At 42.4% G+C, this 24,063-nt stretch overlaps 2 protein-coding genes across 3 annotated transcripts in view; one reads left to right on the forward strand and one right to left on the reverse strand.

Moving 5' to 3' along the window:
• The window catches only part of LOC139530759 (RAC-alpha serine/threonine-protein kinase-like), a 50,545-nt gene extending 40,676 nt beyond the window's left edge, over positions 1 to 9,869 (reverse strand). The window contains exon 1 of the mRNA XM_071327432.1: positions 9,605 to 9,869. The gene's annotated coding sequence lies outside the window, so the exon portion shown is untranslated. The remainder of the gene's footprint in view (positions 1 to 9,604) is intronic.
• A 4,366-nt stretch (positions 9,870 to 14,235) lies between these two features.
• On the forward strand, positions 14,236 to 21,341 carry LOC139530760 (zinc finger and BTB domain-containing protein 18.2-like). 2 transcript variants are annotated; one of them, XM_071327434.1, is made up of 2 exons: positions 14,236 to 14,411; positions 15,762 to 21,341. In XM_071327434.1, the coding sequence occupies exon 2, from the start codon at positions 15,776 to 15,778 to the stop codon at positions 17,351 to 17,353; it is 1,578 nt and encodes a 525-aa protein (XP_071183535.1). In that variant the 5' UTR covers positions 14,236 to 14,411; positions 15,762 to 15,775; the 3' UTR covers positions 17,354 to 21,341. The 2 variants fall into 2 exon arrangements, with proteins under 2 accessions (XP_071183535.1, XP_071183534.1); XM_071327433.1 differs by lacking the exon at positions 14,236 to 14,411 and adding an exon at positions 14,448 to 15,344.
• The last annotated feature ends 2,722 nt before the right edge of the window (positions 21,342 to 24,063 follow it).

The raw sequence follows: 24,063 nt of genomic DNA on the forward strand, positions 1-24,063 counted from the left end.
ATATAGCAGGAGATACTTCCCCATTATCATTATTCTCCAGATAGATGTTCAATTCTGTCTTTATTGATTCCTTGAATGCTGGATCATTCAGCATGCTTGTATTAAGTCTCCATATAGTATTTCTTGGTTTGCTATCAAGGTGTAGAGTAAGGTAAACTCCATTATGATCTGATAAGTCGCTCTGCCCGATCCTACAACCCTTAAGCCTGTGTCTATCTGCACTGTACATAAAAAAGTAGTCTAACCTGGAGTATTCAGTGTGGCGGGCTGAGTAAAAAGTATATTCCTTATCGGACTTGTGGGCGTCACGCCATACATCGAGCAGTCCTAGATCCTGCAGTCTCCTATTGATCTTTTTGGCAACTAGGCTCATTTTCCTATTTTGATTTGTGCTGTCCAATTTTGAGTTTAGAATTGTGTTAAAATCCCCTCCACAGATAAGAGTGCCAGTGGTTTCTGTGGCAATTAAATCAAACACCTTCCTGTAGAAGACCATGTCACTCCCTGGGGGTGCGTATACATTATTTAATGTAACTTCCTTGTTATCCAGTTTACATTTAACAAGTATAAATCTACCCTCCTTGTCTTTTATTTCTGACATACACTCAAAATTAACTGAATTTGGGATCAAGATTGCAACTCCCCTTCTACCCATTTTGTAAGAAGGAAAAAAAGTGTTCCTATATCCCATTTTCTTGAGTTTCTCGTGTTCAGGTGTGGATACGTTCGTTTCCTGCCAGAATACTATGTCAACTCTCTCCCGTTTCATCTTTGCTATTACCTTACTTCTCTTGATGGCACTCCCCAGTCCGTTTACATTGAGACTTATGACCTTAAATTCCCGATGATGCATCGATAATAAAGTAAACCAAAGTGGGAAAATAGTTTGGTATTTGGACTCCCATGTCAGAGGACTGTCTCTTGCCTCTGGGGTTTGAGGGGATGAGCCTGTCCGCAGGATGGACCCCTCGCTCAGATATGAAAATACGTGATGTTGTCACAAACAAGACCTGGTGGAACGGAAAATAATAAGGACGCCTATTTCGCTGCTTATACACATCGGTTAATTACAAGTGAAAACTATATCGGTCATGCGTGCATATCATGAATCCTCCCCTTGATATGCCCTTCTGTCGCCCCATTGTCAGTGTCATTAATCCTTAGCTAATATATATGTTATTAACGTGACGCTACTTAGTGTGTTCATAAAGAACACATGCTTTTGGCTACTCACCCTTGTTCAGCATTGGGGGAACATAGGGGAGATATTTTACCTATTGCAATGTCACCGTAACAACCCAGAGTCTTAACAGCTCGCGGTAACTATTAATTATGTTAAATCCGATTCAGTGTCTTACATCTTCCCGTTGGAATTGCCCGAGTCTCTCTCGGATGTGAACGTCCTCTCGCCGAGATGGTCATGGAGAAAGAGGGAAACCCTGCTCGTCGACAACGATCCATGGGAGAGCCTGCTCGAGTCTTTCCGCTGGTGATGTCGCCTTTCTCCTGGCGGTATACTCCACTGGGAAGCCCCTTGACTTCAGGTCCTCAGCCGCCTCGTCTGCATGCTCGTATGTAACCGGGCCATTTTCCAGAAATACCCGCATTTTTGCCGGGTATGGTGTTTGGAAGCGAATACCCTTCTCTTTAAGTGCTTTCTTAATGGGGGTGTATTCTTTCCTTCTTTTCAGTATCTCTCCCGCGTAGTCATGATCAAAGAACACTCGTTGGCCTTGGAAGTTATCTGGCTTTTTCCAGGTAGCATGTAAGACTTTCTCTTTGACTGAGAATTTTTGGAACCGTACTACTATGGATCTTGGTGGGGCGCCGCTGGGGGGGTTTGAGGCCAGAGCTCGGTGTGCTCTCTCCATTCCCAGGTTAGTGTCGTCTTCAAGTATGTCCTTGAATAGACCCTCCACGAAGTTGGGCATAGAGTCCTTTTCTTCGCCTTCTACTACGTTATAAAGTCTAATGTTGTTTCGACGTGAGAAACCTTCGAGTTCTGTCACTTTTTCCTGTAGTGTGTGTTGGCTTTTCAGTGACTGTTCAAGTATTTCCTTGACTGCGAAGTTCCATGTGTCCGTTTCCCCAATGCGCTGTTCTGCGTCCCCCATTCTTGTAGATATGCTGTGAAGTTCTAATTAGTTTTCTTCCAGTTTCTGGTTAATGTCCTTCTTGAACTCATTTAGTTATTTTCTTACATCTTCTCGAAGTTCCTCTCGTAAGCCTGTGAGCGCTTCGCGCAATTCCTCCATCACCTCACGAAATGAGGGATCTTTTGCTGCTGCTATCTTATTTGCGCTAGCATTAGCCATTTCAGGTTCATTGACGATTATATCTTCTGCGGTCTTGTTATTGGCTGTTGTTGTAGCTCCGCGACCTTTTCCTATTTTCCCCTTTTCCATTTTTTACGTAAGTTATTATAATGCTCAGAGTAAATACTTGAATTTAGGGGGGGGAAATACCCAACCGACGTGCAGTACAAAAAACTAGGCAGCCATTTCCTAAGTTGCATCACCGGAAGCCCAGGGGAAACCACTTCTAAACTAATGACAAAGTCCTGTGACCAGTGTAAGGGCCTGCAGAAATCCCCTTCCATGGGCCATCAGTTTCGCTGCCATTTCAGGGGGGAAACCTGTTCCACCGTCAAGACACAACCTTTCCATCCCGTGAAATGGAATAGAAAGACATCTTTGAGCTTTATGTGGATGCAGAGCACAATCAATTCCCATGCCTTTTACTAGATAGCCAGCCCCGTTGAGGGAGCCACAGTAGATGACTCTCATACCATCCACTGAAATCTACTTATCCTCCAGAGCGCCATCAGCCCATCATCAAAAAAGAGGCCGGTTAACGTGACCTCATCACTGGGTGCTGAGGACAACAACAGGAAGCAGAGTAGATATTGACAGGCTGGGAGTTAGTCACATCTGAAGGAGCCCTGGGCCTAATACTGCACATCCCCCAATAAGCCAGCCTGATAGGTCCCTTTAAACAATTCAATGGATGTTACAAATCGTTATGAGTGAAGCAATATTCATTGGAAACACAGTGTTGGAATCAAATGTATTCAATTATTGCAGTAGCACATTGTTCTGCAGTCCTCTCTGGTGGTGGCTGGGACTGTCACAGTGGTAGAGACAAAGCTCTGAGCGAAACTGACTGAGAGCAGGCCTGTCCACTGGAGCAGAGTAGACCACATTGAGATCATTTCAAACTGTGATCACAAACCCAGACCAAGCCTCTGCACTCTCAGCCGTCGCTACTGTGGGCTGTGGAAAAGCTGGGACACCGCCAGGACTCAGCCACCACTGCAGCCACTGAATGAACCCAGTACCCTGACAGCAGGTCACATGGTCCAGTGGGCCCCGCCTGCCTGCCTTGCTCACTCTCCCTCCCTGCCTTTCAATCATTCATCATTCTGGCTCTCGCTCCAGGGGCCACCCCATTCAATGCAAATCAGTGTCATGCAGCAGGGAAGCCACACACAGAGCCAGAGAGAGCCAGAAAGAGAGAGAGACCTAACACACTTAAATTAAATCAAAAACAGGAGCATTTTACATCTGGCTAGAAATAAATAAGGAAATGATCTCAACGGAGAAAAATGTCCTCCTGTTTGCTACCTATATTCCCCCTATAGAATCCCCATACTTCAATGAAGCCATTTCTCCATTCTAGAGGGGGAGCTCAACCATTTCCATTTCCAGGCCCAGGGACCTTGTACTAGTCTGTGGTGAACTAAAAGCCAGAACTGGTTAAGAAAAACTGACACCCTCAGCACACAGGGGGACAAACGCCTACCTGAAGGGGACAGCATTCCATTCCCCATACGCCCCCCTAGACACAACTACAACAACCTAACCCCCCAAAATTGGTCACAACTCCTGCAGCTCTGTCGCACGCTGGCTATGTACATAGTGAAAGCTATTCTTTGAGGGGACTCCTATGGTAGGTACACCTACAGCTCATCCCTTGGCAGCAGTACTACAGTCTACTTTATCAGACCTCAACCCAGAGTCTTTCTGCGGGTTCACAGTCAGTCCACTGACACCCCTATCAGATCACAGCAAAATCACAGCCTACTTGAACAGAGCAATACTCAACCATGAGGCATCAAAGCCCAATCGACTGGATGCTATTAAGAAATGCTATAGATGGAAGATATCCAATCCAAGAAAATGTCCCCAAAAATGTCCTGGACAAAATGTTTCCCTGCAATAGTGAAGGTATACACTTAGCAGTAAGAAAGCCTGAACAGTATATTTGACATAACAGCTTAACATATAAAATTGAATAAAATTCAAGGAGAAAACCTAAGAACATTTACAGCAATGAGAAATGGTTTGCTGTAGCGTGCAAAAACCTAGGAAAGAAATTGAGAAACCTAGCTAAACCAAAAACACAGCTACCCAGAAAACCATAACATACACCTTTAATATGGGGAAACACTAGAACAGTATGGCCTTTCCATCGAAAAGGACCCAATGAGCAACAACATCTGAAGTTCAGAGGCATATCAAATTGGGTGTAAAATGAAAGCTAAGAGTTTGGGGAAATGAAGGTATACAGTGCATTCAGAAAGTATTCAGACCCCTTGACTTCTTCCACATTTTGTTACATTACAGCCTTATTCTAAAAATAATTATATATTTTTTCCCCCCACCTAAATCTACACACAATACCCCATATTTACAAAGCAAAAACTGTTTTTTAGAAATGTGTGCAAATGTATAAAATAAAAAAACAGAAACTACATTTACATAAGTATGCAGACCCTTTACTCAGTACTTTGTTGAAGCACGTTTGGCAGCGATTACAGCCTTGAGTCTTCTTGGGTATGACGCTACAAGCTTGGCACATCTGTATTTGGGGAGATTCTCCCATTCTTCTCTGCAGTTTCTCTCAAGCTCTGTCAGGTTGGATGGGGAGCGTCGCTGCACAGCTATTTTTCAGGTCTCTCCAGAGATGTTCGATTGGGTTCAAGTCCATGCTGTGGCTGGGCCACTCAAGGACATTCAGAGACCTGTTCCGAAGCCACTCCTGCGTTGTCTTGGCTGTGTGCTTAGGGTTGTTGTCCTGTTGGAAGGTGAACCTTCGCCAAAGTCCTGAGGGCTCTGGAGCAGTTTTTTATCAAGGATCTCTCTGTACTTTGCTCCGTTTATCTTTCTCTCGATCCTGACGAGTATCCCAGTCCCTGCCGCTGAAAAACATCCCTACTGCATGACGCTGCCACCACGCTTCACCGTCACAATGGTGCTAGGATTCCTCCAGACGTGTCGCTTGGCATTCAGGCCAAAGAGTTCAATCTTGGTTTTATCAGACCAGAGAATCTTGTGAATCTTGGTCAGAGTTCTTTAGGTGCATTTTGGCAAACTCCAAGCGGGCTGTCAAGTTCCTTTTACAGAGGGGGGGGGGCTTCCATCTGGCCACTCTACCATAATAGCTTGATTGGTGGAGTGCTGCAGAGAGCGTTGTCCTTCTGGAAGGTTCTCCCAACTCCACAGAAAAACTCTGGAGCTCTGTCAGAGTGACCATCAGGTTCTTGGTCACCTCCCTGACCAAGGCCCTTCTCCCCCGATTGCTCAGTTTGCCCGGGCGGCCAGCTCTAGGAAAAGTCTTGGTGGTTCCAAACTTCTTCCATTTAAGAATGATGGAAGCTACGGTGTTCTTGGGGACCTTCAATGCTGCAGAATGTTTTTTCTACCCTTCCCCAGATCTTTGCCTCGACACAATCCTGTCTCGGAGCTCTACGGACAATTCCTTCGACCTCATGGCTTGGTTTTTGCTCTCACATCCAATGTCAACTGTGGGACCATATATAGACAGGTGTGTGCCTTTCTGAATCATGTCCAACCAATTGAATTTACCACAAGTGGACTCCAACCGAGTTCTAGAAACATCAAGGATGATAATGGAAACAGGATGCACCTGAACTCAATTGCAAGTCTCATAGCAAAGGGTCTGAATAAGATATCTGTTTTAAGTTTTTAATAAAATGTGGAAAAATGTCTAAAAACCTGTTTTCGCTTTGTCATTATGAGGTATTGTATGTAGATTGATGAGAATTTGCTTTGCTATTTACACTACTCCAGCAGAATCACTATATTTCGATGAGGAATTCTTTAATGTCCTTCAAGCAGAAAACATCAATTTCCAGGTGCAATGTGCTGCTGTGTGGAGGCTGGAACACTAGGACTGGGTCCGAGCCTGACTGTATAGACCCACAGTGCAACAACCATGTGTTGGGCCAAACCACTCTGTACAAACCACCAACCATTATACAAAGTAGCAACCTTGTCTGTCCCATTAACAAATGTGGTAGAGAGCTAATATATCTGTCAAGCATTAAGCCTGTACATGCTTAATGGAAGGATCAGAGGGACACTTTGGGGAGGTTCACATATTCTTCAGCTCTTGGGTCTAGTGTAGTTGATTATGCAATCACTCTTGTGGACCCCTCCTCTATCAATGCAGTCACTGTCAGGAAGAAAACTCCTCTTTCAGACCATAACCAAATAAATGTGTTTCTGAAAATGATTGGACAACCCAGAGAGAGAGAGAGAGAGAGAGAGAGAGCCCAGTAAGCTGTATAAACTGAATCAAAAATACAGACGGGCTCCAGAGAGTGGGGAAATTTCATTCAAGCGCTCAAATCGGCAGAATAAAATGACAAATCACTCAAATGTATTAATCAATTTGCAAGTAACACAAATTATGTTAATATGGCTGTTAACATCCTCTTCCAAAAGGGTAGTAAGAAAAAGCACGACTACAATAAATACAATTGTTTGACAACAAACATTAAAACATCAGAAAAGAACTAAGACATTTGTCAAACCTAAAACATCAGCAGGCAGAGAACCTAGATTTACGTTTCAGATATGCTTCAACTCTCAAACAATACAAACTCCCCATAATAAATGTATAAAACACCAGTCAGAAGTTGACACACCTACTCATTTCAGGATTTTTCTTTATTTTTACTATTTTCTACATTGTAGAATAATAGCGAAGACATCAAAACTATGAAATAACACATATGGAATCACGTAGTAACCAAAAAAAGTGTTAAACAAATCTAAATATATTTTTCAAAGTAGCCACCCTTTGCATTGATGACAGTTTGGCACACTCTTGGCATTCTCTCAACCAGCTTCATGAGGAATGCTCTTCCAACAGTCTTGAATGAGATCCCACATATGCTGAGCACTTGTTGGCAGCTTTTCCTTTACTCTGTGTAACAGTATAGCTTCCGTCCCTCTCCTCACCCCAACCTGGGCTCGAACCAGGGACCCTCTGCACACATCAACCACAGTCACTCACGAAGCATCTTTACCCATCGCGCCACAAAAGCCGCGGCCCTTGCAGAGCAAGGGGAACAACTACTTCTAGGTCTCAGAACGAGTGACGTCACCGATTGAAACACGATTAGCGCGCACCACCGCTAACTAGCTAGCCATTTCACATCGGCCACATCTGCAGTCCAATTCATCCCAAACCATCTCAATTGGGTTGAGGTCGGGTGATTGTGGAGGCCAGGTCATCTGATGCAGCACTCCATCACTCTCCTCCTTAGTCAAATAGCCCTTACACAGCCTGGAGGTGTGTTGGGTTATTGTCCTGTTGGACTTGGACTTGAAATCCCCCACAAATGAAATGAACCCCCTCCACCCCTAAAATGGTTTCATCAGTGTTTAGCTTTCGCACTACAGTTAGGCTAGGCAGTAGGCTAGTGTTTGGTGTGATGATCTGTGAGGTGATAACATTTTATTTGCGATTTGTCAAAAACAGTAAATGACTTGTCAAGTCATGTATACACTAACAAGTTAATCGAAGATATGTAATATGCTGAAAAGTGGCCAAACTAAGTTCAGATTTTTCAGGCAATGGGCGCAGCCATCTTTGGCTTTGTTTATTTGCATCTTATAGTGAATGGGCTTTGAAAAGTAGTAGAAATGTGGTCAGTCCACCCAGGCCTTGATGTTAACGTCCAGAAAGAGACAGGTCTGGACCAAATTTGATCCTATCAGACGTATGTTTCACAAGTTTGGATAGCACAGCACTGTAGTGAGTAGAGCACAGTAAAGTATACAGGACAATACAGTACCGTGAGAAGAGCACAATAGAATACAGTACAAAAAAGTAAAGAAAAATATAGTACAGTAGTGTAGAGTACAATATACCATACTTTACCGAACTCTACTACACTGAACTCTACTGTGCTGTTTCACTGTAATGTCCAAAATTGTGAAACATTAGGAGAATGACATTCATATCCATAATTATGCATTTCTATGTAGTACATATCGGGGACCCATGATTTAATTCCGTTACTGTAATTCCATTACCAGGTGTAAATCCAATTCACTTCGTGTAGTTCAATAACCAAAATGTTCTGAATCTGAAAGGCAGCAACTCTAACATTCACTCGTCTCCTCTTCAAAAATCTAACAATTGGTTACACTTCATCAGCATCTTGTATCTGCACATGGAATCCCACAATCCCATTATATGCTGTTGGTGCTGACTTGAGGGCTTGAAAATCAGAATGTAAACAACTTGCTTGCAGCCACATGGACGGAAGCAGTGTTGTGACTGTGACAAAGAGAGACTGGGGAGAAAAGGACAGTCATATGATGTGCATTGATGGCCAGGCAATGTGCAGATCCTTCACACTACTATTCTCTTAACTCCTGTGGCATACAGGCCTCAGACTGGGCACAATAAGCCAGACTATGTAAGGGCTGATTTCAAACAACATTCCACAGATTCTGCATTCAACTGGTGGCACGTTTGCATCAACAAGGGGGGGGGGGGGTCAGCATCTCCCAGGAAGGACAGGGTCAAACAGTAACAACATCACTTCACCAGCCTCAGACCAATGTCACAAGCTGCTGCTGTGCTTTGTATCAAGTAGTGTACGGTTTCAGGCATCGCTATGAAACAACGTGGCTGACTGCCTTCAGATAATCCAAATTTAAAATATCGTGGAACTTGGAATGAAGCTAGTAAAATATATTTCTTCTCGTGTGACATACAGAAGAACAGATTAGAAAACAAAATAAATTGTCTTGAACGTTCAGAGAAATTAATGACTGAGTTGCAGTTTGCACTGGCCACCCACACAAACATCAAAGTTTGTTTTTAAGACCCGTTGTATAGTCATTTAAAATGTCCATAAAGTTAATTTATAAACGGATAGTTCCTGTAGTAGGTGACTTGTATGAAATTAAAGTGCAGTAAAAACGTCAAACATGTCCGACCTGCCTTGTAGGCTGTCTCAAAGGCGTCCAGTTCAAAAAGCTCTCAATAAATTGCAACGTTAAAATAACCCATTTTAGTATTGTATGAGGCACAACCTCTACTAAGGTTAAAGCTTGAACACTTAAATAACTTCACCAGTAAAAATAACTACACCCGGGAATAAACAGTTTTCACGAATGGACTTCAATTTAGGCGCACATTTAACGATTTTAGACTGGATATGGGGCCTAGCAGGGCAGCGTGAGTGAGAGTAACCGCATCCTATGCAATACAATGGGACCTACCCTATAGTAGCAGTCAACCTCACAGTCAACACGAGAAACAAAATGTAGGCATTTACCTGGACAGGATTTCAATAGTGTCCGTTGCATTATAATGAGCTGTTTCGGCGATTTACTTAGTTGATAAATCCTTCAATAATCTGGACAAAACGTGCTCTCATTTACTCCGTTTTTCTCGCCTTTCTTCCACTACACCTCCCAAACGTTCTGTCTGCAATGCTTCTGTGGCATACTAATCCCCCAGGTCCTAGCGCCGAATGATCCCGTCAGTGATCCACAGAAGTGGCTACATGAAAAGTGGCTCGCATAGGCCAACATTAACATAGGGTACTCTAAAATATTCTGAATATATGCTTTTTTTCTCTATATTTGGAGATAATAAATATTTGTATATAGGTTGAGACATCAGAGGCATCTCATTCTAAAAGTATATTGTTTTGCTTCATTTTCGCATAATTTCACCTGTCGTCACTTTGACAGTGTTGTCATCAATTTGATCAGCTGATACTGGATATTGTATAGCCTAGTCCACAGAATGCTTGTAGTCTACATTATTTATTTATTTTTATTTAACCTTTATTTAACTAATCATAACTAATTAGAAAATTATAACCAACAGATAGCCTATCTGGTCAAATATCATAACGTTCTGATCCAATGAGAATGTATATTGTATTTGCACCATGTGTTTCTTATTATATGAACAAAGGTTCATAATAATGTATTAATGTATTGCCGCATATGATACTACCAGTTCTATGTTTAGCATTAGACATATTAATGTGCTGCCTCCAATAACACACTTGTTTTGACAGAGACTTGTTGAAAGGTTGCGTAATAATTGAGTAATATCACAACGGCAGGCGGGTGGAGGAGGATGGGGCTACTGGCAACCCTCCCCCTTTGATGAAGCATTTATTGACCTCCTGCCTCCCCCTCCAGTTCTGTGCCATTTCCCCTCATTGTCACTTGTACTGTAAATGAGATCTTCACAACTTGAAACAGGGCTGACCATCTGTAGGCAATAACCTCATAGAAGCCGGGCTGACCGACTGTAACCAATAACCTCCTGTTGTTGTTTTTCAGTGATGACTTCGTCCTCCCTGGATTGAAACTTTGCCCTAGTGGAGAGTAGTGTAGTGGTGTATCCTACCATGAGATGTTACTGATCTTTCTTTCATAAGGTCAAAGGACAATGTTTAGTTTGCTCTACCAGACAAGCATAAATCCTGCTTCCTCACCGCCTGTCTCTCTTTTCCTCTTTCTATCTGTTCAAAAACAAAGAGAAAAAGCAGACAGTGTAGCTGCCATCTGACATAAGCTATTTATGTTTCTGTATAGCTATTTACTCACATACTTTGCTAAGCATTAAATCTGTTTGGTGCCAAATGATATGGTTTGGAAAAACTTGAATACTGCATTCAATATTTGAGATAATGTAAAAGAAGACACAACTGATGTCCTGCTGCTAAATATGTATAGGATATATAGGAGCATCGAAGTGTGCAGCTTCAAAGCAAAAGCTCAGATCAAGAGAGAGTATGATTTTCATACAGTTAACTCTGCAGTGTCAACCAATACCAATACAATAGCATTCATGATAAAACAAAATAAAACCGCATTTGCTTTTTTATTATTATTCAAGATTCAATTCAATACATTAGGGAGGAAACCAGTAGAACACATTGTTTTATATAAATAGTAACAATTAGGCAGCATGCTTAAAATGTATAAATCCCTCAAGTAAACAGTGGTCATTTACATCCAGCCCCCTGATGAGCCCATTGGTCCAAATTAGTGATATGATTCAACTGTGCCTGGCGGAGCTGGCTGCAGACTGCAGAGGAATGCAGGGTCTTTGTCTGAGTGAGGAGTGGTTCTGGGGGAGAATGCCATTGATGATTGCAGAGAGGAGGAATTAACCTCCAGAAAGGTCTCTCTCTCTCTCTCTCTCTCTCTCTCTCTCTCTCTCTCTCTCTCTCTCTCTCTCTCTCTCTCTCTCTCTCTCTCTCTCTCTCTCTCTCTCTCTCTCTCTCTCTCTCTCTCTCTCTCTCTCTCTCTCTCTCTCTCTCTCTCTCTCTCTCTCTCTCTCTCTCTCTCTCTCTCTCTCTCTCTCTCTCTCTCTCTCTCTCTCTCTCTCTCTCTCTCTCTCTCTCTCTTGCTCTTTCTCTCTGTGTGAGAAACTTTACCATGCTGAGGCTCTCTCAGAGGCCACAGTCCCTGGGCACCACCACTGCTTTGTCTCACCGCAGAAACACACACCACACCACCATCCCTCCATTACTGATTGCTGACTGCATCTGTGAGGCTAGAACCCAGGGCAGAAAGATTTGACATGCCTTTAATAGATCATGGATATTTTTACTACTAAAATCAATATCAACCTACAGGAAGAGAGAACACAAAGAAATATACCTTCTGTTCTTTTACGCTTTGCTTAGGTTCATGTGGACAAGGGTTGGAACAAGATGCCAAAGTGATTATAGATGTAATGTCAATGGTAGACTAAAATGGAATAAAGCAGAACTGGATAAGAATCTTTAACCATGGCCTCTTCTGAACAGTGCCTGACATTTCTCGTCACATTACTCATTCCCCTCTGTGTCAAGGGGCAAAGAGTAGCCGCAAATGGCCCTTCAAAACACACAACAGCTGGAACATAGGGCAAAGATGACTGAAGCAGTTGCAGGGTGGGTAGGGAGGGGGGCACAAGATGAGCAGCTGCACCTTGAAGCCCCTATCTGTACTGTAATTTATAAACTCCAGCAATTTAAATGTTCAACGAATGAGAAACTTCTTTACCTCAACATATCTATTTAGAAAATATGGAATTAGAAATCCATTAAAGGGATACTATGGATACCATTTTTTTTGTCTCTGTGTCCAGCATGAAGGAAGTTAGAGGTAGTTCCGCGAACCGATGCTAACTAGTGTTAGTACAATGACTGGAAGTGAAAGACTTCCAGTCATTGCGCTAACACTAGTTAGCAATTGTGCTAGCGCTAGTTACAAATTCCTTCAAACTTCAAGAAGAGACATGCTGTATGCCCACTTTGTTTGTGGGCATTGAATATGCTCACTTCTTAATCCTCATGCTATGGGTCACAGTAGTGTCGTGGAAGTATACTCTGTATCAGTGAACAAAGCTGATGGAACAGATCAGAATATTTAGCTTAAAATGATGATCAACTATTATTTCTTCACCTTTTAAGCACAGAAATGTGCACACGGCCGTAGACCTACGCTCAAATGTTCCAAAATGCAATTAGTCAGAAAACACTATTCTAAAATGCTCACTGCACATGCGAGCGGTTTCATGGACAGAGATAGAAATATCCATTTGAAATGTTGAAAGAACAGGAGAGATCTACAGAGAACAGGAGAGTGCATATGAGGAAGTCTTTATAAAATATTTGCCTCCACGTTTCTGTGGTGGGATTTGGCCTATAGGCTACTTTGAAGCAAGATAAGACATGGCTCATAATATAAAGTAAAACTTCCAGGTTTCAAACAATGAAGGAACAGAAAAAATATAGCAAATCTAATCATAGGCCTAACTGGTAGATGGAAAGGCTTCCCCCCCATAAAACGTATCAATTAAATGTTAACTAGCTACAGAGCAGCCTATGCCTACCTGGCAGAATGATATGATTATTTGCATCAATCCAGTGGCCATTTGTTTGCAAACACCATTTAATGTATGCTATAGAAACATCACTAACCAAACAACAGTGCTAGGTGCCTGCACAGTTGAATTAAAGGGTAACTACACAAATTGTTTGACATTTCTTAGATTTTTCTCAGACCTCAAAAGTGGTCTCCTGATGTGGTTTAAGCATTGTTATGGATTTAGGACACCCAAGTTTGTTGTTTTTCTATTAAAAAGCAGGAAATGTTTGGAAAAATCTGAAACCTGTGAATTTCTGATGCAGTTGACAGTCCAATTAATCTATTTCAATAGCAGGCCTACTTACACAATACAGCTTGGGTTGTGCTGACTGAGAGAGACCAATATGAGATTGATCATTTTAGGTCATTCATAGTGTGTGTCACTGTTTGTCATAGAATTTTTCTATGACAGGGCGGGTTGTTTCCTTCACTGGGTGGGTCGTTGGGAAATGTTTTGCCAAAGTAGAGTATACCCACTTCTACCACTACAGCACTGCTTGTGATCAACTCCTCATTGAGAAATAAACATGTTAATTGAACAGGTTCCATCAGTCCAAAAGAAAATAAACATGTTAATTGAACAGGTTCCATCAGTCCAAAAGAAAATATCAAAGTGTATATGTTCTCATAGATGTGACAGAGAGTTGGAGTTATGGCAAGTTGCAATAGCTTCATGGTTAGATGTATTCTGGGGCCAGGGAATTCCACCCCATCCAATATACATTTTACCAACAAGATAAAATACATATCTGTTGGAATAACCTATCAAATGTATTGTTCTGACTCCTTCTCAGATTCAAATATATAGACCCGGAGCATAACTGTCTCTTCCATATAGACCTACATTAAAGACACGTTGGCACATATTAAGCACATAAGTCTTTCAAAGTGTCAATCAATTCCCAGGTGGACATATTCCAGAAAAGGGAGATGGATTTAGGTCAAATTGTGTTATCAAGGAACATTGCTACTTGCTGCCTCTGTGCGAGTTCATGCAGTAGTACAGAACGTATTGTGGTAGGCGTTATCGCGAGACTGGTCCATTAACAACCTGCTTGACACACAGCACTGAGTGCAGCTTGCCTGCCTGGGTCGAACTGAGCTAAAGAAACGACAGGAGAAGCTGCGAACATCTGGCCTAACATCATGAAAGGACGTCGGAACATTTAGAAAAATACGGTGACTTGGCAAATATCTGTAAGTATTGCGTTTTGACAATGAAAATGTTGAAACCGAAAGTTATAATACCCAGCGCTACCTCCGTGCAGCGCAGTTGGCTTGGTCAGCGACAGTTGCTGAGTTCCTTTGCTGTTAAAGGCTTCATGCCATGCATTACGACCATGTAGGCTTATCTTCCTGCGTTCTTGCCTGCTTGTAGTTTTCCTTACGTTAAAACAGGCCAAACTAGTGCGCGTAAAGTAAATTATTGTATGGTCGGGTTTATTATAGGTTAGGCCTAATTAAAAGTATGATATGGACATTGACTTTTGTGCTTTTCGTCTGGTCTATTGCTATTTTATTTACTTTAAATGTTGCTACACCAATAGAAAGTTTTTTTTTTGTATATAAAGTCTGGTTGACCAGTGCGTAAATTGAACAACGACGCGTTATAAAGTTAACCACATTGACTGTTGTCAAGTGTTTTTTGTTACTTGAATAATAGACGAATTGTCGGAAAAAGTTTAATATTTTAGTGCTGGGACTGATGCAACCTCTGAAACAAGTTTCTCTTTTGTACGTAGCTCGATTCGGAGTAGACTAACATATGGTAAGGGGAGCACAGCTGGAGGTAGCGTTTCCAATGCGGTGATGTCAGAGTAGCTGACTCCACAGCTTGCAGTGTATTTAGCGAACAGAGCACCAGTTTACTCACTCCCCCGAGTTTTTTTTCTTAACCTTGCCCGATGGGCGAGTGCTGGTTTTCACAAGCCTGAGTGTTTGTCCGTCTATTTTGCGTTCTAGGTAAATTGAACGGTTCCTCATGATTGTTCAGTAAACACAAACAGCCGAATAGACAGAGTTTTGGTCTGTGTGTGCGACTGTGCCCGGTCCGTTCTGTCCGCATTTTCATGGGAAGCGCAAAAACTAATGATCAACTAATCGGACTGCTGTTGGTCACTGGAGAGAAAGGTAGGAGACGTTTAGTTACTGGATAACACTGATAAACAGACACCGCAAGTTGTAATCAAGAAATCTGAATAATATACAAATGTTACATTGATTAAGTAGGCATATTGATGCGTAAAGAAGTCGATATGAAAAGGATATTTACCATATTGTAATGGCGAAATTAAGTCCAATTTTAACTTTTTTTTGTTGACAACTGTGGAAGTCTCCCGTTTTGATTGCCAATGTTTGCTTTCCAGTGATAGACTATTTTGTCATTTTCTGCAAGTTTTATTATTTTTCCTGTACATTTCCTTTGGGGTTGGGATACTTTTGTTTGTAGTTGCCTCAAACACCAGATGAGTTGTTAACTCTCTGTGGCACCCTCTAAATGGCTGCATTTCGTTTATTCAATATCCAGTTTTTCCTGTTTTTCATCAGGTTATGAAGGAAGAATGGAGTTCCCAGACCATAGCCGTCAGTTGCTGCAGTGCCTGAGTCAGCAGCGTCACCAAGGTTTCCTCTGTGACTGCACTGTTCTTGTTGGGGAGGCGCGATTCAAAGCACACAGAGCCGTGCTGGCCTCATGCAGCATGTACTTCCATCTCTTCTACAGGGACCAGCCAGACAAAAGGGACGTTGTGCATCTGAACAGTGACATTGTGACAGCCCCGGCTTTCAGTCTGCTCCTTGAGTTTATGTATGAGGGGAAGCTGGAATTCAACACTCTGCCAGTGGAGGATGTCCTGGCTGCGGCCAGTTACCTTCACATGTATGATATAGTGAAAGTGTGCAAAAGCAAGCTGAAAGATAAGGAACTATCCACCCTGGATGAGAAGGTTAGCGAGGGGATAACACTGGAGAACTCCTCAGACAGCGAGCTGCACAGCAAGCAGCCAGGGCCAGGCCGGCGACAGACACGGACACAGCAGCCGCACCAGAGAGCCCCCCCGGGAGAGGAGTTTCACATGGACAACAGCAAAGTCAGGCTGGCTGTCACAGATTGTGATAGGTCTGCACAGAGCAGGCAGAAGGCAAATGGTCACCCTGGCAGGTCCCCGGACCTTGTAGGTGTCAATTATGTGTCAGCAGAGGCCGAGCCCTGCGTCCAAACAGCTGGAAAAACAAAAGCTGATGTCAGTAGTTCCACAGTATTGCTGTCCCAGAGGTCCCGGGCTTCAGATGACATGGACTGTGCTCTGGATTTGTCTTTCAAGCCACTGTCTAGCAGAGATCCCTTACACCCCTCCTATGTCTCAGGACAGCTGGCCCTCGACAGCCAGCAGCAGGGCACTGAGCCACTTGTTAAAGACGAACACGACTTGCTGTCAGAGCAGGAGGACAGTGAGCCGATGAGCCCGGAGAGCCAGCGCTTTGGGAATAGTGCCAGGAGCTCAGTGGTGACAGGGTTCACTGCCCTCTTCCCAGGCAACAACGGCTCCACGGCGGCCCTGCTCTCCCAGGAGGAAGACCTGATGGAGGAGGGGGAGAGCTGTGGGGGAAGGGAGGGCACGAGAGACAGAGAGGGCGAGGAGAGGAGGGGGAGGCTGCTGGGGGACAGTGAGGAGGAGGAGGATGACCTGGCCTCCTCGGACATCTCCACTTCCAGTGGGGTGCTCCTGCCCCCGGGGCAACAGGTGTGTGTGTGCCCACTCTGCAGCAAAGTGTTCCCCAGTCCCCATGTGCTCCAACTGCACCTCAGCTCGCACTTCCGCGAGAAGGACGGGGCGCGCTCCAAGCTCTCCCCTGACGGCTCTGTTCCCACCTGCTCACAGTGTGGCAAGACCTTCTCCTGCATGTACACCCTGAAGCGGCATGAGCGCACACACTCTGGCGAGAAGCCGTACACCTGTGGCCAGTGCGGCAAGAGCTTCCAGTACTCTCATAACTTGAGCCGGCATGCCGTGGTTCACACACGTGAGAAGCCTCATGCCTGCAAGTGGTGTGAGCGGCGCTTCACCCAGTCTGGGGACCTGTACCGCCACATCCGCAAGTTCCACTGTGGCCTTGTCAAGACCCTCGCCATTGGATAAACCCCTCTCACCAGTGCCATGAAATAAGACAGAGTAACGTTTTATCACTCCCTGAGTACTACTGCGTATACTTTTCTAGTTATACATATTCACAAATGAATAATGACATATCCTTTTGGAATTCTACTCTGTGGCATTTCTTAAGTTAAATTGTAGCAACTTTAGAATGCACAAAACTGGATTTCACTGGAAAGATGTTGGGCTTTGACATTGGCCTATATGATTTAGTTGCACAAAACTAACATTATTTTCAACTCAAGCTAGATGTACTGTATGTTAAAGGTGGACAAATCAGTTGCACTTGTCTATTTCTGTATTGGTACTGCTGAGCTGGATGAAGAGTGTTCTGCTGAAACATTTCTATGTACATACCTTATGTGCAAGGAAATTCTAGCACAATATCCTGAATGGATGAACAACGTCTGAGTAGTGCACATGGGGAAGGAGAAACAAAAACCGTCCAAGAGTAGCAGTATATTTTCTTTTTTAAATCCAACCTTATTTATTAGTCTACTTGCTTAACAGAAACAAATATCAAAAGGCACTGAAAAAATATTTGAAGTTGGAATACTGGATTTTTTTGGGGGGGTAGCTAGTATTTACATTTTCTTTATGGTAGGGATGAAGCAGACCACATACATAATGTTACCTAGAATAGAGGACTAAAAGAAAGATGAGTGGCAAGGGTTTTTAATATCATAGTAAAATGGAGCTTGTCCTGAAGGAATTACTTTTTTGCTGCACTGGCCTTTCAATGTTCATCACAGCTTGCTTAGAATCAGGCTGCTGAATGAACATTAGAAGTGAATTGTATTATCACCTTTACACTCTAACATGATGCATACAGTTTCACTATGAAGTGAAAGAATGCCTGTATCACTGGTGCCTACTGAAATTCTTGACACTCCTGCTGTTCTCAGGCAAGCAAGGGACCTCTTGCCGTCAATACAACTAAACTATGGGCCTTCAAAAACGTGGTTAGCACTTTCCGTTTACAGTGCATTAATACCAGGAAATAACTTGGTCACTCTGTGATAGTATGCCAGTTGACTAATCAGTGTACTTAGAAAAATGTAATAAATGTGCCATAAATCAAGCTTTTATTGATTACCGGTTGACTTCTACTTAGTAAGTCCAATTTCTGGGTTAATTTTCTGTATTTCGGCACTGTAAAAGAAAGGGTAACCACATGTGAATATTCCATTGCTGTCCATGTAATAATGCTGGAGGCATGCCCCGATAGACAGGGCAGAGAGTGGGTGAGGTGGTAAATATATACTCTGTGTGCCTCAGTGCTTCTCTGAGGAGATGGTGTACTGTGGATATCTTGTCGCCACGCTGTTCGTTCATCAGAACTTCATCAGTTTATTTCGCCCCTTGCATTTACTCTTATACTGTCCTATCTATTTTTCTGTTAATGTTGAAGTACTACTGATAATGTTTGAGTGAAACCTTTGGTGAAACTTAGCTTGACAGAGTCCTTGGACAGAATATGTACTTTGAGCCTGTTATGTGTTGGAAGGGTTTCATTGTAGTTGGGTTCATTTTGATGCTATACATATGGATTCCTACAAGGTGAGTAGCACTAAAAGTCCAATAAATTAGTTGAATCTGTCCTGAGAAGACTTGATCAGAATTATTTATTAGTTTAACTTGGTTCAGGGTTTACTTTAGGTGTGATCTGTTAAGATGAGCTAATTTCTCTAAGCTTGAAAGACTGTTGATGTCTTGCCTTGGTATTGGGGATGTTTTTATTACTTTCTGCAAATCCTGTTACTGTAATGAATTGGTCTGTTAATGTATCTTACACAGAATTCTTAAATTAAGTATTCAAGATTTGTCTCACCAACCGTAGCGAAGCACTTGTTTTGAGCATGCATATAGTTTCAACACTGATATTGTCTAGGCTGCTATTTCTTACTATTTGTATATTTAATGTAAATATATATTCTATTTATCAGTGTTGTTTCTCTTTATTACAAGAACACATGTAGAGTTGAGAAAGCAAGGTGTCTTACGAAGGCTTCAATCTCTTAGGGAAGAGTTTAATATCTTCCCTCCCCCTTGATTTGGGCTTCCTTTTCCTGTCACTCCAGTGAATTTGGTTTCCTTTTTATATTTAAGGTCTCATAGGCCATCTATTCACTACATATCAGAAAAGGGAATAATATTGCTATGACTGCTGTTTCAGCAGAGGAAGCAGTTATTCACAAGCCCAAACACACTGGTATAGAATATCTATAGAAATCCTACAATACGAGCATTGTTCTCCTGTCCCAGGTAGTTCTCAAGGGATAATTTTGCATCTCTGCTTTCGCTGTGGGGAAAAAGTCAGCATGAGTCTCTCTTTGCACTTTTCGTATTGAATGGAGCCATTGGAATGTGAGAAATGCATTTAGCAATGGGAGATCTGGGAGACAGTAAACAGGTGCATTGTCTGGAGGCATCAAAGAACAGCCCTCAATTCCCAGCATGCATTAGATAAGTGCTTCATTGTTCTTTTATGTGGAGAGGATACCACAGCGACTCCATAGCATCTTAATCAACACAATCTCTCTTTAATTGTTGATGTTTCAAGAACCTGTTTGATTTGAGGTATTGCAACACTGATTAATCTGATTTTTATAATAGGAAAAGTAGTATGTAGGTAGTATTTATTAACATCCAGTTATACCTATTTCATCATCCTCCCCCTGGAATGAGTTTCCCAATATTTCATGAAGCTGTGTGTTTTCAGAAATGTCATGTAGTGTTAACAATGAGTGGTATTTCAATCAAAACACAGGAATGTAGATTCATTCGTGTATTTTTCTCACTTTTGATATTTTTTTTTTGTTGCATGATGCCGTTGAAACAATGATTTATTGTTTTTCTCATGTACACATGCAGCTGTGCAGGGTTAGAAAACTATGTAAAATCTTCTCGCTGGTTTCTCAGTCATTATTTATATCTCCAGGATCATCACAGAATGTGCCTTGCAGACACAAGTGTTGCACCTGGAGTTGCCCTTTTTGTACACTGTAAGTTTGCCACAGACTGCTGTGATGACCATACAAACTTCTGTTAATTATTTAAAAAATTAATTAATGGTATCAAAATGTCAACAAAGCCCATTGTTTTGAAATCTTTGTAAAAGTTTTTAAATCAGGAATTCAATGTAATGTTAAGCAAACTGAAGGCAGTTATTTGTTTTGTTTGGCTCTAAGCCAAGTCCATGTTTAGGAATGAACCTAATTGTGTTCCATATTTACATTACATTTAAGTCATTTAGCAGACGCTCTTATCCAGAGCGACTTACAAATTGGTGCATTCACCTTATGATATCCAGTGGAACAACCACTTTACAATAGTGCATCTAACTCTTTTAAGGGGGGGGGGGGTTAGAAGGATTACTTTATCCTATCCTAGGTAATATGTCATATCATATGTCATGTTTAATGTGAAACACTGAGATATAGATTTAATTTATGTTTGAAAACTCATGCCGGTGCTCCTGATCGTGGGGTTATGTTTTCCTAATTCATGCTATAGGATTTTACGGTCTAGAACTGAGTATTAGGTTACATTTAATACTGGAATTGTGTCTTTGGCAGGTTAAGACTGTGAAATTGTGTGTAATCATGAGAAATATTTATTCAATTGTTTCTTGTGCAACATTTGTCTCAATTTTGATTTGTAAAATGAAAGATGCTACTAAGTGTCAATGGACATCTTTTTAATAGAATTTTTAGAAGTGCCATTAGAATGTAATATAATTTTTTAATAAGAAAGGTATATTTTATAGTAATCAATTGCTTCTGTGTTAGTGGTTTATAGATTAGGGGACAATCTTATGCAGAATTGACATTGTAGAACTCGAGGCAATTTATTTCTGTTTTGTTTGCGCTTTCCGAGTGTTTGTGTGTGTGCGTGCTGTGGAGATGTGACAATCTTGAGTTAGGTCTTTTATTAAAATTATGCATAGATTAAACAGAACCCTTTTCTGTGATTCTTGTGGATTCTTTCTTGTGTTTCCTCAACATCATGTGTATGTGTACAGCTCTGGCCACTTTGATTTAGTTCTTCAATCCTGTGTTTTGTTCTTTACTGACAGTCATACTAAACGGAGAAAGGATTTTCCTCCATAAATATGTATAATCATTGTCATGGGAAATTGAAGAAGTAATACTTACTTGATTTTTCCAGTACTGACCTTTTAGATATTGTCAAGGAGTCATTGTTGCCTGCGCACAAGCAACACCCGATCAGTGTGGGGGTAGTGAGAGGACTGTATACTGACAACACAATGTGCTAATACTGTGGGTCTTAGTCTCTATCCCATTGAACCCATAAGCTGCATCCAAGGACAGGATCTTTAGCGGTGGCGTGTCATTCCAGAGTTACTGACAATAGTCCGCAGAGAAAATACCTATGAATACTTTCAATTGTTATTTATCCTTATATTAATCACCTTCCATTTCCTTTAATGAAAGTAAACTTAAACTTAAAATTCTGGATTAATTTAAATACATGAGCAAACAAACAAAAAGATCCATGAGTAATTGGGGATCTCCATTCCAATTCGCTGGTCATTTTCTTTGCAGAGGGGTCTTAATTATTCCCCCACTGCACATCTAAAGAAATCCAGCTGCTCTGCTATGCATTACCAATAGGGATGAATTGGGAGTTCCCACCATCCTCCCCCACCCAGCACACCCATTCTGTGGTGCACTGACAAGGCAGCATCCACTCAGCCCCCGAACTACTGCCCCAACCTTGGCCTCATCCCACCACTATTGTGTGCGTGGGTAGTAGCTCAGCTGCTCCCATTGTCTGCTCCAACTCCCGAGCACCTACTTTATGCACAGACAGACGACACTGCGGTGCTGGCCAGCCATCCACAGCACAAAGAAAATAAGGTCCTCCGAAGATCATTCATAAACACCCTGAACGGCCTCCTGTACAGTGCCTCCCACTAAATAAGGGCCCTCACACTGTAAACATTACTTCAGTTCTCAGGGATTTCACGTCACGATCTGGATGTCACTTCTGCACTAGGTCATCATGTATAGATTTCTATCTACATGAACCAAACCTGAGAATGGAAAGTATGGGCCATGTGATAAGGAATAACTGTTGGATGTCAGGGCTGTGATGTGTACCCTTGAGTTAAATTATAGAATAGTGAAAGCTTTCCTGGACCTTTAAGCCTGGTACATTTAGGTTGTTTTTGACCTCTACAATATTCTGTTTTTATTTATTCCCCAGTTTAGAGGCAGACTTGGGGGAAGTTGAGATGAAAGTTGTAAGTGTCCACCACCTCACACGGCCAGCGGTGGGAGCCCTTGACCTCTGAACGGACTGCCAGGGACAGCTGGTGTGGCCCATGTTTATTTATTTATTTCTTAACAAAAGACAGGTGGTCAAACTTGAAAAGGGCACACACACACTCCCAGCAACAAACAGCTTGGTACAAACATCCAGTCTCGAATTCTCTTATCAAGACACTCATCTGCGGCATAGACATTCTTTTCACTCGCAGACAAATCACTATCACATTGCTCTCGTGGAGAGACAGTAACAATGAACTCACAAACACATTGTGGAAAGGCTTTCTCTGTTTTAACATTGTGATAAAATGATTTTTTCCCTCAGTTACAGTTTATTTGCTCACATAATTGACTTGGTTACATTCAAGTTCCCCGACAATACATAAGTTACATTAAGAAGTTGAATATATGAAGGAGTGAATTAGTTAGACAGTTGTATACATAAAACATATCACTGGTGTTCAGTTCATGCTGGGGTTCCCTTGTTTGGAGTGACTCGTCTGGGGAGTGCCAAGACAGTGTGTCCTTGGTCCACTGCACAGCTGCCACTTACTCACACTCAATGACGCATATTTATAGCAGCAGTATCACTGGGCTCGGCGCTCACACTCCGAGCACAGCTGGTCCCCAAAAGAATGGGTGAAAGACAAAGCCACACGCTTCCACTGCAGTTGATGTCCAAGTCTGTCCAGTCTTAGAAGAAAAACCGTGACCTGTTTCTTTAGAGTACCAGAGGTAGGGGTGTGTTGAAAACCTGGTCATCTCTGTATACCCGTCGCAAGACCCTGACAGCTGCATGTTCTCATTTTAAGAGTGCATTAACACAATGTCATTACAGAGTTCAGAGAGAGCAAAGGGAGAAGACCCCCAGAGCTGGCATCCACCTTTTAATTAACGGAATATTTCAATTAATTATTTCAGATGACATACAGACATGTACACTCTGCAATGTGTTTACTAGGATGGCTAGGATTTGACCCAAGTCTACTACTTTGAAAGGCTGGTTATGGCACACCAACTCCATCATCCCAGACACTCTAGACCTATTACAATTTACATACCGCCCCCAACAGATCCATAGACGACGCAATCTCAATTGCACTCCACACTGCCCTCACCTACCTAGATAAGATGAATACCTATATGAGAATGTATTCAATGACTACAGCTCAGTGTTTAACACCATAGTCCCCTCCAAGCTCGTCACCAAGCTGGGGACCCTAGGACGGAATGCCTCCCACAACTGGGTCCTGGACTTCCTGACACGCCGACCCCAGGTGGTGAGGGTAAGCAACATCACTTCCGCAATGCTGACCCTCAACACGGGGGCCCCACAGGGGTGTGTGCTTAGTCCCCTCCTGTACTCCCTGTTCACCCACAACTGCATGGCCACGCATGACT

The sequence above is a fragment of the Salvelinus alpinus genome, chromosome 9, assembly GCF_045679555.1.
Source record: "Salvelinus alpinus chromosome 9, SLU_Salpinus.1, whole genome shotgun sequence".
Taxonomy (NCBI): Eukaryota; Metazoa; Chordata; class Actinopteri; order Salmoniformes; family Salmonidae; genus Salvelinus; species Salvelinus alpinus.